The sequence below is a fragment of the Orcinus orca genome, chromosome 16 (genome assembly GCF_937001465.1).
Source record: "Orcinus orca chromosome 16, mOrcOrc1.1, whole genome shotgun sequence".
Taxonomy (NCBI): domain Eukaryota; kingdom Metazoa; phylum Chordata; class Mammalia; order Artiodactyla; family Delphinidae; genus Orcinus; species Orcinus orca.
Window position 1 is genome coordinate 18,593,319 of NC_064574.1, and position 14,870 is coordinate 18,608,188.

At 47.5% G+C, this 14,870-nt stretch overlaps 1 protein-coding gene across 12 annotated transcripts in view; it reads left to right on the top strand.

The window, feature by feature from the left end:
- The window catches only part of PTPRT (protein tyrosine phosphatase receptor type T), a 1,087,126-nt gene that overhangs the window by 1,021,246 nt on the left and 51,010 nt on the right, over positions 1-14,870 (top strand). For all 12 annotated transcript variants that reach the window (XM_049698694.1, XM_049698695.1, XM_012534093.3 and 9 more), the window contains one exon: positions 9,131-9,207. In XM_049698694.1, the coding sequence (XP_049554651.1) occupies positions 9,131-9,207 (77 nt within the window). The remainder of the gene's footprint in view (positions 1-9,130; positions 9,208-14,870) is intronic.

The following is a 14,870-nucleotide window of genomic DNA, read 5'->3' on the forward strand; positions in this document are numbered from 1 at the left end:
TCTCTGCTGATTTCTGGGGAGGCCGTACTGGATGTCAAAATGGGTGCCTTGTTCACTGTTCCCAGCTCCCCCTTCTCCTTGGCCGTCTCCGAGGGTGGCTCCTGCCTGGGCCTTACAGAGCGATCCTGGTGCAGAAACCTTCAGTGGCCTTGTTTGTCAGAGGACTTGTTCCAGTCACTGGAGCCCTCTCTGCCTGCTTGCCGGGACTGCTGAGAAATTAAATGTCCCCAGGAGCAGCTCTCAATCTCTGACGGTTGGGGGTGTGGGTGTAAGTTCCCCAGGTCCCTCCCCGCTGAGGCGGAATAACTTGGAGGTGTGTATTCACACTCTCTCCTGGACTAGCAGGAGAAAGTAAGAAAGTAAGCCCCAGCTTGATGACACAACCCTCACCGGTTTCCTTCCTTTCTGCCTCTTACTTCCCATTCCCCTTCCGGTGTTTCCCGGGATCATCTCCCAAAGCAAGTCCTTGCACTTCAGTCCTTGTCTCAGTTTCTGCTTTGGAAGGAATCCGGATCAGAAACCTTCCTCTCTTTCTTCAGAAAGTCCCCTTAGTGGGGTGTGGGCTGGACATCCTGCTTAGGATGAATCCACAAATTCATCAGCTGGGCCACTGTCCCCCTAACTTCTCTCGGTGCTCTGCGCCTCTACGCTTAAGTCCCCTCTATGGCCCCAAAACTTTCGTCTGTTGGAGCAGCTCCTCACGGGGCCCTGCAGAATGGAGCAGCCCAACCTCAGTCAGCAGGGAACTGGCAGCACAAGGAGACGCACAGAATGTCGGGCTGTTTCTCTGTCATCCCCAGGCCACCTGCTACCTTGGTAACGGTAATTCAATCAAGATTGAATGAGGAGACCTTTAGCTTCAGTGGGGTACCCGGGCAGTCTCGGCAGGATTACCTGCATCCTCGCTCTCCACTCGTGCAACATGATGACCTTAACATTTCCAGTACTTCTAGGAAATGCTTTTTCAGCTCCACAATTCATTGTAATGAGTCAAATCTCTTTTCTCTGAAAAACTGCACCTTTTCTTTACCTTCCTCAGTGCCCAGAAGACAGGAGGAAAGCACATCCTGTATCCAGATGATATTGTCTTCCCCGCCCCACCTCTCTGAAGTGATTCTCTAAGTGGATGTGACTTGAGAAGACTGACTTAATGGGTTACCTCTGATGATGGAGGAGGGAGGAGGAACTGTGGTTTGCTTTGATAGTTAGACCTGTGCATGGGAGGACACTGAATCCTCTCCCATGGCCAGGGATGGGGGGTGGGACACACAGTGGGATGGGACACAGTGTCAGAGTCAGAACCGGCATGGAGGGGTGTAGCGGCAGTGCGTCTTGGGGTTCCCAGAGAGGTAGGGACCCCACTACTCTACAAGGAAGCTGTCAGCCTTACACCTTCTAAGTTGTTAAATTGCTTGGAGCCTTGATTTTCTCAGCCACAGGATGGGTCATGATGAGAATCAAATGGCATGGCATCCACAGGCTTCTAGAATGGTGCCTGGAGCATCTTACGCACTGCGCAAAGATAAATTTCTGTTCCTTACACCCAGCACAGGTGAGTCTCTAGTCTCACGGCCTAATTCCAGTAAAAACCTTTGGTCTTTCCCAAGACAAATTGAATAGCCAAGGCACCCCCTGTGCTAAATAACTGAACATCAAATGGTCTGCACATTGAAACCTGAGTGTGCATCAGAATCTCCTGGAGGGCTTGTTAAAATGCAGATTGTTGGGCTCTACCCCAGAGTTTCAGATTCAGTGGGTCTGGGCTGGGACTCCAGTATCTGCATTTCTAACAAGTTCCCAGATGTCATTGATGATATTGGCCAAGGAACTATATTTTGAAAACCACTGGTCTAGAATTACAATAAAACTGAATTTACACATTTGTACTGATTTCTTACAATACACCAGGTGCCTTCATATCTAACTGCTTTTCATCCTTGCAACAAGTCTGCAAAGGCGGAGAGGATTTTGATGTTGTCATTGGGTAAACTGAGGCTCGGGAAGGTACATCATCTGCTCCGGGTGATACAGTTAGTGACAGACCTCAGGTCTGCTTTCAGAGCCTTCCCAAGCCCTCCCTCTCTCGTGCCGAAGGCAATGATTGGCTGCCAGTCTTGGGTCTGCAGGTGGGGTGAGGGGTCAGCTATGAGGCGAGGAAGAATTTGAGCACAGGATCCAGGCACACTATGCCAGCCTTGTGTAGAGGAAAGAGCCTGGGTCCCAAGCCAGGTTACCTAAAATCAATTGTATGGCTAAAAGCAAGGGACCGGCTCCTTTCTGGTTCTCAGCCTTTCAGACACAAATGTGAATTCATATATTGAAGAGATAATTATTGAGCACTTACTATGTGCCATACACTATAGAGGAGTTCAGTAAATAGGGTGCCCGTTCTTAAATAGGGCATGAAGGAGCGCCATGGGTTAGTCAGATCGTCGCAGAAATAAAACTGCTCTAAGAGCTCTGAAGACAAGTACAGGGAGCTATTAGAGCCTGGGGTGGAGAGATCATAGAAGGCTTCCTGAGGGAAGAAGATTGAGCTGAAGAATGAGGTGTTGCCAGCCTTATGGGGTTGAGGGCGTTCCTTTCATGTGCAAAGGCCCTGTGGTCAGAGCAGACATGATGCATTTGAGCAACAGAAAGAAGGGCACGGTTTTCAGTCATATGTGGGGAGGGGGGCATGAGGCTGGACTTGGGAAATAGGTCCCAAACCAGATCATGCAAGGCATTGTGGGGTCTGGTCAGGCTTTGTTCTCTGTCAGTGATGTCTTACATCTGATTCATACCAGCTTGCAAGAGATGATGGTTAAATTTTTCAGGAATTTTGTGAGCCAGTTGATACCACGTTGGTAGCTTGAAATCAGTCATGGTGGGAGTATTTATATCACAGAAATCAGATGTTACAGATCAGGGCCATTTCTTCCTCCAGAGAGCTCTTTGTTAAACTTTTACAACCTACCACTGGGCTTTGTTCGAAAACTACAAGGAACAGCTTGATTCTAGAGGGGCAGTGTTTCTGTTCCCCTTGAGTTGCGTTCCAGGGAGCTCTTTGGGTCTCCGTGTCTTTGCAGTTATGCCTTCTCTCTACCAGTGGCCACTGGTTCTCTCCTCCTCCATGCAAGCCAGTGCTGGCCCACCTCCTACCTCAGCTGAGAGCCGGGTGAAGCCAGGCTCCTGCACCTCCTCTTACCTCACCGTTGAGGAGTTTGTTTCTCCTCTATGTGACTTCTTCACTCATCTTGAATATCAAACAAGGAATACCAGATTAGCTGTTTCTCAAGCTTGCAAAATGTAGATAGAGCATAATGAACTTTCTGGGCTGCTTGTAAATTACTTTGTATAAACTCCTTTACATCACCCACTGCCCCGTCTTTCTCCATGTGCATGTGGATAAACACAGTTTTTTTTATCCTTCTAATTATATAATGTTAGAAGGAGAAGGGGACACAGAATAATATTAGCGTCTCCCAGAAGGAATAAATAAACCATGAAGGCAGTCCTACTCCTTGCAGTGCCTTTCTGGTGGACCTGTAGCTGAATTCTGCCCTTTCATGAATATACACAGGAACTCTTTGCCTCTGTAGAAAGATGGATTTACGTTTTGTACAGAAGGGCAAATGGGAAGCACTAAGTTTCTAACCGTCTCCGCCATCAGCTCACTGCCTGCCTCACATCCAGCCCAGAATCACCATTTATTAAGCACCTGCTGCATACCAGGCACTGTGCTCACACTTTTTTTAAGAGCAGTTTTAGTTTCAGAAAAATTGAGCAGAATGTCCAGAGAGTTCCTGTTTACTCCTACCTCCCATCCCCCTTCAGTTTCCCCTGTTATTAACATGTCGCATCAGTGTGATACGTTTGTTACAATTGGTGAACCAATATTGATCCTTTTTTAATAAGATAGTATCTCATTTTTTATTGAAGTTTAGTTGATGTACAATATTATATGTTACAAGTGTACAATATAATGATTCAGTTTTTAAAGGTTATACTCCATTTATGGTTATTATAAAATATTGGTTATTTTCCCTGTGTTGTACATTATATTCTTGTAGCTTATTTTATACATGACAGTTTGTACCGCTTAATCCCTTACCCCTATAATGACTCTCCCCTTTCCCTTTCCCCACTGATAACCACTAGTTTGTTCTCTGTATCTGTGAGTCTGCTTCCTTTTTGTTATAATCACTCGTCTGCTGTAGTTTTAGATCCCACATATAAGTGACGTCATGCAGTGTTTGTCTGTCTCTGTCTGACTTATTTCGCTTAGCGTAATGCCTTCCAAGTCCATCTATGTTGTCGCAGATGGCAAGATTTCGTTCTTTTTTATGGCTGAGTAATATTCCATCACATATATATACACCACATCTTTTTTGTGTGTGTGTGTGTGTTTAGGTTTTTTTATCAACATTTTTATTGTAGTAGAATTGCTTTACAATGGTGTGTTACTTTCTGCTTTATAACAAAGTGAATCAGTTACACATATACATATATCCCCATATCTCTTCCCTCTTGCATCTCCCTTCCTCCCACCCTCCCTATCCCACCCTTCTAGCTGGTCACCAAGCACCGAGCTGATCTCCCTGTGCTTTGCGATCCATTATTACTAGCTAAATAAAGTCCATAATTTACCTTCAAGTCCACTCTGTGTTGTGCAGTTCTGTAGGATTTAAAAAATGCACAGTGACACATATCCGCAATTACAGTATTTATTATACAGAAGTTTCGCTGCCCTAAAAGTTCCCTGTGCTCTACCTAGTCATCCCTCCCCCCAAGTCCCTGGCAATCACGGATCTTCTTACTGCCTCCATAGTTTTGCCTTCTCCAAAATGTCATAGAGTTGGAATCATACACTATGAAGCCTTTCAGGCTGGGTTTTTTCACTTAGCAGTATGCGTTTATGTTTCCTCCATGTCCTTTCCTGGTTTGGGAACTCATTTCTGTATATTACCAAAGACATGGATGTGCCATGACTTGTTTGTCCATTCACCTATTGAAGGACATCTTGGTTTTTCTTAAGTTTTGGCAATTATGAGTAAACCTGCTATAAACATGCATGTGCAGGTTTTTGTGTGGATGTAAGTTTCAGCTCATCTGGGTAAATACCAGACAGTAGTTGCTGGATCATATGATAAGAGTGTGTTTAGTTTTGGAAGAAATTTCCAAACTGTCTTCCAAAGTGGCTCTACCATTTTGCTTTCCCATCAGCAATAAGTGAGAATTCCTGTTGCTCTACATCCTCGCCAGCATTTGGTGTTGTCAGGGTTCTGGATTTTGGCCATTCTAGTAGGTGAGTAGAGGTATCTTTTTGTTGTTTTAATTTGCAGTTCCTAATGACATATGATACTGAACATCTTTTCATATGCTTATTTGCCATCCATGTATCTTTTTTCGTGAGGTGTCCGTTCAGATCATTTGCCCATTTTTTAATTGGGTTGTTTACTTATTGTTGAGTTTTAAGAGATCTTTGTATACTGTGGATCCAACTCCTTTATCGGGTAGTCTTTTTCAAACGTTTTCTCCCAATCTGTGGCTCATCTTTTCATTCTCTTAATGTCCTCACACTTTTCATGCCTGCATTTTCTCATTTAATCCTCCCAGCATTCTGTGAGCTATATAGTATTGAGCCATATAGCATTTTCCTAAGAAAACCAAGGCTTAGAGAGATCAACTGACTTGCTAAGTGATGGAGCTAAGATCTGAACCCAGATCTGACCCAGAGCTTCAGACCTCCCATCACCACGTCTGCTGTCCTACTTGCCACAGGTTAGCCCACGTGGGAATAAATCTTGATCACTTTGTACTAAAGTACCCTTTCATAGTCTCAGAAGATAGTCTCTATTTGGATGCTCTGCAGAGCCTGGCATGGTGACTTGCATCTAAGTACCTGGATAGGGCATAGAAAGCCCTCTTCAATCTAACCCCCACCTACCTCCTCTGCCTCTTCTCCCACTGCTAATTGCCTCCCATTCCATGTTCACAAGACAAGAAACTGTTTGTAGGTCGCCAGTATGCTTGCTTTTCTAGGACCTCTGCTCTCTTGCTGTTCTCTCTGACGGAAAGACCCTTCCTCATTGTCCGTTGGTCAAGCCTTACTTTCAATTCCTCATTCACATATCACTTCGCAAAGCCCTCTAGTCCCCACTTTCTAGACCTTGAAATTTCACTTCTCTGTACAGTCTATCTCCCGCACTACATTGACAAACTCCCTGAGCACTTGGAAAATACTTTCCAAGTCCCTTCAACAAGCCTGTGTGTAGTAGGTGCTCAGTGAATTTGTTCTTAATAAATGAATAAAGGTGATAGTGACAAACGCCATCATCTAGTGGTTAGAGGCACCTCTCATCTTTAAGAATATTTAACTAAAAGAAATAAGTTTGTTTCTTTTCTTTTTCTTGTTAATCATATTTGCTTTCAGACTTTCAATTTCGTTTTATATTAATGAAAATTCCCTTTCAACGTTTTACACCAGAATATCTGTTTCCAGTGCTTTAGACTTCAAGGGCAGGCATAATTCAATAAATAAAGGAGATTTTTTGAATCGATGAGTCATTAGTGAGACCAATGAGTGAAAACACATTACACATTTTTCACTTTTTTGAGCCTTACAGTTTTGGTAACCGCTGGTAACAAGGCTTAACAGTCTGAGCTCAGAGTCAGCTGCTGGGTCTTGTCTGAACCCCTGCTGGGTGGATGTGCCCCAGGACGTCCCACTGCAGGAGCTGGGGACCAGACACTTGCACAGACTGCAGTACCTGCGAGATGCTAGAAGTCCAGGGACAGCACATCGTGTGAACAGAGCAGGGATTCAGGGTCAGACAGTCCTAAGATAGAATCCCAGCCACTTGTAGGCTGTGTAATGTTGGAAACTTGCTTAGTCTCTCTGAGCCCCAGTTTCTTCATCTGTGAAATGGGAAGAATAAAAATACTACATCATTAGTATAATAATCTGTGGAGCAATTTGGAGGAATAAATGATTGAGTGAGATAATGTATGTGAAGCCTCTGGTATCTACCATCAACTCCATAAAGACTAGCTTCAAACTCCTTCCCCACTTCACACCCCACTCCGCCACCCACCGAAAGGGATCACTTAGACCTCCCCCCCACTCCCTCTGGTTGATTCCACGGAATCTCTTCCCCACGATGAGTGAGAAACATGGCATCCAGTGTAGCTCAGTATCTAGCCCAGTGCCTGCCCCATGGCAGATGCTCACTTAACTATTTTTGAATTGATTAATTAGTGAATGAATGAATGAATGGAGGTGGGGCGGTGTCCTGTCCAGCCCCGGCCTGCTTGTCCATGCTTGGTCCCATTCCTTGCCTTCTCCCGCTCAGCTTCCCATCGTAGGGATCTGACCCTTGCAGGTTGCATTTCTCAGCCTCTCTTGTCGGCTGGCTGCTGCTTGGCCAATGACGTGCACTGGTGGGAGATTGGAAGGTGGGAGAAAGGAAGAAGCCGGGGTATTTCTCCCTCTCTGTCCCAATCAGAGGCACCTTCTTGAACAGTGAGGGAGTCTCCTCCTTTTCTCCAGCTCCCACCAGAGAGGCCCACTGCAGCTCCAGCTTCCACAGGTGGCCCCCACCCCTGGGCTCTGGTGCCCTGGCTTCCTCCCTCTGTCCCACCGACCCTGGGGAGGCAGTGTCTCCTTGTTGATGTTTATCTCTGAGTTACTTCTCCCTCCTCCCGGTAGCCTCTCAACCCTTCCATCACCCAGGTAACCACTTCTCTGTCATTAATTCCCTCTGCTGTGTACCCTCGAAGTACTTTCTACTATCCTGCTTAGACCCCTCTGGGGAATCAGGAGCGTCTGAGCTCAGAGTTAAGAGAACCCCACTCTTCCAAGCTCCACCATCCACTGGCCATGTGGCCAGTCAATCCTTGGGAGCCTCAGTTTCCTCATTTGTAACAAAGGTTAACAGCATCCCTCTTACTTCTCTCCCAGGGTCACTGTGAGAGTCCAATGAGATAATCCATTCATATACTCACCAAGTACTTACTGAGTACCTGTCACAGGTGCATGCGGAGGCTGGAACAAGGAGCAAACACCTAATGTCCCTGTTCATGGGGGTTCCAGTTAGTAGTAACAGGTGGCCTCGTAAACTGCCAAGTTCTGGAAAAAGCTAATGGGATTTGGTGACCCGACTTCCTTGATCCCCAGAAACCCTTGGGGGTGCCCAGAGTTCTCCAGTCCACTTATGGGGAGCCCTAGCCCTGACCTAGAGTAAGGTGGCCCGGCCAGTGGAGGCAGCAACACGCGGTGATACGTGCATAGTGATGGGGACAGAAAGCTGAGTCCCTCCCCCCACCAGACCCAGCCCAGGTGTTCTGTTTGCGTGTCCTCTAGCATATCGGAGCTCACTTCGATTGACTGTAAAGGATTAGCCTGATTCTTCTGCTGTAATGGGTTTTTCTTTTAATCATTTTAATTTGGTGTTATTTGAAGTAAGCGTGCCATTGACTATAGCCTGCAAATCTTGTTTGTGCCTAGATCGTTTTTGAAATGGTATTCTCTGTAACACACTTTTTAGTTATTAATGACCTCTTTTAATCTAATGATTTAGTCGGCTTCACTTGAATGATAATATTGATAACAATATGTGGCCGACGGTCTATTTGCAGCAATATTCCAAGAGGCAAAAGGCAAGCATTTGTGCACTTGTGGAAAATAGGTAAATGTGCCAGTTTTAAGCAAGCCTGAAAATGGGGCATATTAATTTGGATCTAACAGTTCTCGCTTCCTGAGTGTTTTCATATGGTCTTTCCTGTGTTGTCCTCTGGAGAAGGCATTTCCATCCCCATTTTAATGCCAAAATCACTAAGATTTAAAGAAGCAGGTCACTCTCCCCTGTAGGTAATGACAAAACCAGAATCAGAAGGGCAGGTGAAAAAAAAGAGAAGAAGCATATACAGGCCCTTTTTTAAGGCACAGTAATCTCCCTAAGCCTCAATTTCCTCGTCCGTAAATGGGGATAATAACTGAGGGTGATGCTAGGGGTTAAATGAGAGCGTGTCTGTCAGTAGCATGGTGCCTGGTACATGATGATTAGTAAATGGTGGCTCTGAAGCAGGGCAGAGCTCACCCAGAGCCTTCTCATCACCCATCCCCTTGTTTTCTGCTCTCTCTCTGCAGATGACCATTCTCGAGTGAGGCTGCTGGTGCTGGATGGAGACCCACACTCCGACTACATCAACGCCAACTACATTGATGTGAGGCTCTCCATGGGGCTGGGCAGCTGGGTTCTGGGGTTGGCTACAGTAGGCTCAAGATCTGTGGCTGTGTCCCCAGCCGCTCCTCCAGACAGTGGCCCTCCTAGAACAGGTCCAGAGGGTCTGGCTCCTCCCTGTAACTAGTGTAACCCGAGCTGATTAGCCATCTAAAGCTGCATCCACTTTCAGGCTGGCTGGAGTCGCCTGCTCTGTGGGAACCCAGGATCGCCAGTCTTGTTCATTCACCCATTCATTCTTCTGTATGTATGTCCGTTTACCCATTCATTCATTTATTTGAAGGTACACAGCCATTTATGCAACAAAAATTTCAGAATACCTACTGTATGTTGGATGCTCTAGGAACCATAAAGCTAAAAATGCCATGGTCTCTACCCTCTAAAACCTTAGCAGGAAGATAAGCTGTGCACATCAATAATTCCAGGGCAAGCTAGAAAGTGGTGAGTGTCATGAGTTCAGATAAAATGCTACAGGGATTCAGAGGTGGGAGGGAAAAAGTCACTCTTCTATCAGGAATGCGAAGTGTGATGTGAACCGAAACTTCAAGCACAGGTAGAATTTAAAATCAAAGAGGGGGAAGATGGGCCTCTGCCAAAGAAAAGCACAAGCTGAGATGTAGCAGAGGGTAAGTAGCAGCTCAGTTCGAGGGGAGCAGAGACTCTATAATGGGAATAGTGGAAAATAAGGTTGGAGCTAGATCACTGATGCTTTGTGATCAAACGTTGGAAGTCAGACTTTATTTTGTAGGCAAGAGAAAGCTCTGGAAAGTTTTTGATCAAGGAGGTGACCGGTTCAGAGCTGAGCTTTGGGATGATTTATCTATTACCCAGGGTAAGATCGATGAGAGGGAAGAGGGTCTGGGAATAAGACCCCCAATTAGGAAAGGGGGCTGCTTCAGTGTTCCAGAGAATATGGAGGAAGGAACTAAATACAACAGGAGCCAAGATGGGCATACACGGAAGTAAGAGAGTTTGTAAAAGGGAAGCATGGTCACTGGGACCAGAGAGACATCCCAGAATGACTGATGCAAGCCAGGCTTCTGAGGACCTCAGCTAGGAGTCCAAGAACCTTGACGAAAGGCTCAGAGATCCACCTTGGTGCTTCTGACTCCCAAGTGTTTTTATAGACAAGCTATAAGGCACTGTGGCATGCTTTTGAATTCCCCATTGTGTATTGAGCCTTGTGTTAGGCATTTGCCTGTTTGCCCTCAGATCTATTCCTTGCCCTTCCCTGTTCTGCTTTGTGTTGCTGGTATGCGTGTGTGTCTGTGTGCGTGCGCATGTTTGTGTGTGCATTGTGTGCATGTGCGTATGTACATGTGTGCATGCGCGTGTGTGCGTTTGTGTGCATTGCATGTTTCTATGTGTTTGCATGTTTGCGTGTGTGCATTGCGTGTTTTGTGTGCATGTGCATGTTTGTGTGTGCGTATGTTCGTGTGTGTGCATGTGCATATGTGCGTCTGTGTGCATGTGTGTATGTGCGTCTGTGTGCGTGTGTGCGTGTTTGTGCGCATGTGCGTGTGTGCATGTGTTTGTGTGGTGTGTGTATGTGTGTGTGTGGTGTGTGTATGTGTGTGTGTGCGTGTGCATGTGTGTCTGTGTGTGTGTGTGCGTGTGCATGTGCGTCTGTGTGTGTGTGCGTGTGTTTGTGTGTGTGTGGTGTGTGTATGTGCGTGTGTGCATGTGCGTCTGTGTGCGTGTGTGCGTGTGTGCGGGGAGGAGAGTGAGCTGACCCTTTAAGGAAGGTGCGATGGGAGATTGGCAGGTGATGGGAAGGGAGACGCCGTCGTATTTATCTGCCTCTCTTGTCTCCTGGGGTGGCAGCTCCAGCAACGGCTGCATCAAGCAGGGCCACCAGAGTGATCCAGCCTCGACAAGGTGGCCCCAGCTCCTGGGCTCTGGCGACTTCTCTGTCTCCCGTTATCTGCTGGTTCTAGGGATGACCACATCCTCTTGCCATTGCTGATCTCTGGGTGGCCTCACTGTTCCGTTTTGCAACTTAGCTCCTCCATCACCTGTATAACCAGCTCCCTGTACTGAATTCCCTCTGTCTGAAACACCTGGAATGGTTCTCCGCCTGGACTCTGGTTAACAAGAAAATTCACAAGGAGATGGCTGGTTCTGAGCAGCCTGTCTCCAACCTGGAGAAAGCACTCAGCATTCACCCATCATGCCTTCAGCCTTTCCCTCATGCATCTAGTATTCATTTCTCACACACAGCAGATCCTCCACTGTGTGCCAGAAGCACAGACCTTAAAAGGGACTCAAGTCTGGTGAGGGAGTCAGATAAGAAAAGAGACCCTCGAAGAGCAGGGGCCATGGGAACGTAAAGGAAAATCAAAGCCTCAAGGTGGGAGTGGCGTGGTCAGTGAAGCCTTCCTGGAGGAGGTGACACAGTGCTGCTTTAGCCAATGAGTGAGAGTCAGCCGATGGTAGTCAGGCAAGAAGGACCGATGGTGGCTTAAGAATTATTGATCACCTCTAGTGTACCAACATTGCCTTAACTAGTATCACAACTCACAAAGTAAATGCCATTACTACCCATTTCCAGATGAGTGAGCTGGGGCTCTCAAGGTTATGATACTTCTCCAGGATGTGAGGGAGGGGACAGCAGGAGTCTGCATCGGCGGTGCCTCCCCAACCATGCCCTGCTGGCTTTAATAACGACGGTAATGCAATGACAACAGCCCAGGGCTCTAAATGAGTCACTCGTGGGCCCTGTGAGGGGTGGTTTTAAATGAATCTGTTTATTGAGACCTCCCACTAGCCCTCTAGGATAGGTGACCACCCCCATTTCCCAGATAGGGAAGCTGAGGTTTACAGAGATTGCACAGCTTGAGTGTGGGCATCTGCTCCGTGGCAGAAGCAGGCTAGAAACCAGACCCGAATGACTCCCAGGCCAGGGCTGTTGGTCCTGTCCCTCCTCACCCACTCGAAAGACACCACCTTGCACGCAGCACACAGTGGGGACTCGAGCAGCGCATGCGGAACCAAACTGAGTTGGTTCCTTCCATTCCTCCTCGACTTTGACTCTGGCTGAGTGGATGGGGCAGGCCTGACAGCCATGGCCACGAGGGGTCTGCTGGCCCAAGTTGCCATATCTGGCATTCATTGCCTGAGTGCTGACCTCCGGCAAAAGGCATTTTCCTGGATAGACAATCCAAAGTTGAGGGAGGATGTGACTGCGGTCAGAGCCAAGATGCACTTTGGTATTTTATAGGCAACAAAGGAAATTGCTTTAAATGCAAGTGAATCTCTGCAACACCAGCACTAATAACAGTACCCGTTTCTACCAGGTTCTTATCATCAGAATGCATTCTGAGAGCCTTTAAGGATAAGAGGCCAGGGGTGGAGGTTAAGAGGCTTGCTCAAGGTCACACAGCTAGAATCCAGTTCTCTGCCCACCTTCTCCCTCTCTCTAGGAAGTAGATTGTGCAGACAGGCCAAAGTCTCTGCTAGATGCTGTCTTAATAAGTGATACGGGACTCTGTGCTGTGGTTAGAGTCAAGGGCTCACGAGACCGAAGTCGTGACATGAATTCAGTCCTTACAGAGGCCACAGTGAATCCAGGCCTTTCTGCTCCCTAGCCTATGCTCTTAGGCAGATTATTTACCCATTCTGATGTCTGTAAAATGGGATGATGCCAACCCGTAAGAATGTGACAACTGATGTGAAGTGTCTATCTGTCAGGGTCCCACTGGGAGACAGAGGGTCACTCAAAGGGAATTTAATAACAGTAGGAACAGGATTAAAGGAAACTAAAGGGGGAGGCAAAGTGGCAGGAGTTCAGTATCCCCAGGCTAGAACCAACAGGAAGCTCTCAAGCTCCTGAGAGCAGGGAGAGTAGCTGTAAGCAGGGGGCTGCGTGATTGGAGCTGTAGCCTTTGATGGAAAGTCAAGGCCAAGCCATGGTGACCTGATAGGGAGAGACCCAAAAGAACCTACACCCCAACCTCCCAATGTCCTCTGAGCTCCTGCTTCTGCTCCGCATTGACCAAACCCAACTAGCAGCTGGAGGGTATGGAAGCCCGTGGTGTCCTCCATACAGGTCAACCTCCCAGGGCACGAGCAGAGCAGGGAAGGGAACAGAGAGTCAATGGAGGGACAGAGAAGACACCAAGCATGAGCTCCTTTTAGCACAGCGTGAGCAGTACAGGGTGGAGGGGAGGGGGATCACATCAGTTGTGACCCCCTGTACACTCCAGCAAAGTCAAAATTCCCAGGGTCTCTGGGGGGATTCCTGGCAGACACACCCTAGGTAGCTGTCTAGGGCTCACCCCTTGGCCCTGGTTTCCACCCAGCCAAAATCCTCCCTGTACTCCAGAGGGCTAACTGCCCATGCTAGAATCATTTATCCACAATTGGATCTTGACGAGTCATTAAAACAACTCCATTTGGATAATGAGCTAGATGGGGCCAGCCCTGTAAGGCCTCCAGAGGCCGTGGTTCTCCTCCTGTCTGAACCATACCTCCGGCACATTTGTTTGCACACCCGAGAATGTATTGGCCACTTGAATCTGTTATAAATTACCAGTCTGGAAATAAATATCGTCTCTGGGTCCCCAATAAGTAACAGATGCATGGGCGCGGAGTGAGATAAATGCATGTTGGATGCAAACCTCTTTCCCATTGCTCACAGGCAGCTGGAGGCAGGCCCAGTACCGGTTTGCAGTCCATGTGCGTGTAGGTGGGACTTAAGTGAACTCAAAGTTCTTTTAAGGTTAGGAAGTTTTCTGTACCAGCTCTTGGGAAATCCCCAGAGCAGCCCCAGGTGAGCGGTACGTTTCCTCTCGTCTCCATTGCTGAAGAGTCAGGTGGTTAGAATGCTTTCCCTTGGGGACTGCGTGGCTTCCTGGAGGCCAGAGAGGGTCTCTTGACTTGGATACCACGTGTGGACAGGAACGCAGCATGCATGCGTTCATTCTGTATGCATTTATCAGGGCTGACTGCCCAGGCAGACTTCTCCATGCTGGGGACACAGCCATGAGCAAGCCCATTACAGCCCTGCCCTGCTGGAGCTCTCATTCAACTGGGAAAACAGATGATAAGCATGTAAATAAACAAAGACTTTGGTGGTGAGTGCCCTGAAGAGAAGTAAACCAGAGAAAGCAAAAAGAACCAAGGATGTCAGGGTGGGCAGGTAAGGGCTGACTGTGGAGGTGACTGCCATCCCAGCAGAAGCCTGGATGGAAGGGGAGAGCAAACCACTCGGTTATGTGGGGACAGGCACAGCAGGCGTGGGTAGGGGCCAGTGCTGAGGCTTATAGGTGGAAACATGATGGCTGCTTCTGAAGAAGAGCAAGACAGCCAGTGAGCCGTGGGGAGGGTGGTAGGAAAACTGAGAATATTGCTGAAGGGATGAAATGGGAATAACAGGGATGTTGAGACGCCCAAACTAGGCTTAAGGGGCCAGTTCAACTGCCATGACCTCAGAGAACACTTCTCTGGCCTCCTGGCACATCTTGCTCTTGGTGGCCCTTATCCCAGTTTGTTGATGTCTACAAGCTGCTCAGAATCTGAGCCCACATCCATCAGGTCCACTTTTGTACTTCCAGTGCCTTGTACAGAGTAGTAGGTGCTCAGTTAATACCTGTCAATTGAATATTGAAGGACTGAGTGAGCAAACGAATGAACAAAATAGTGAAA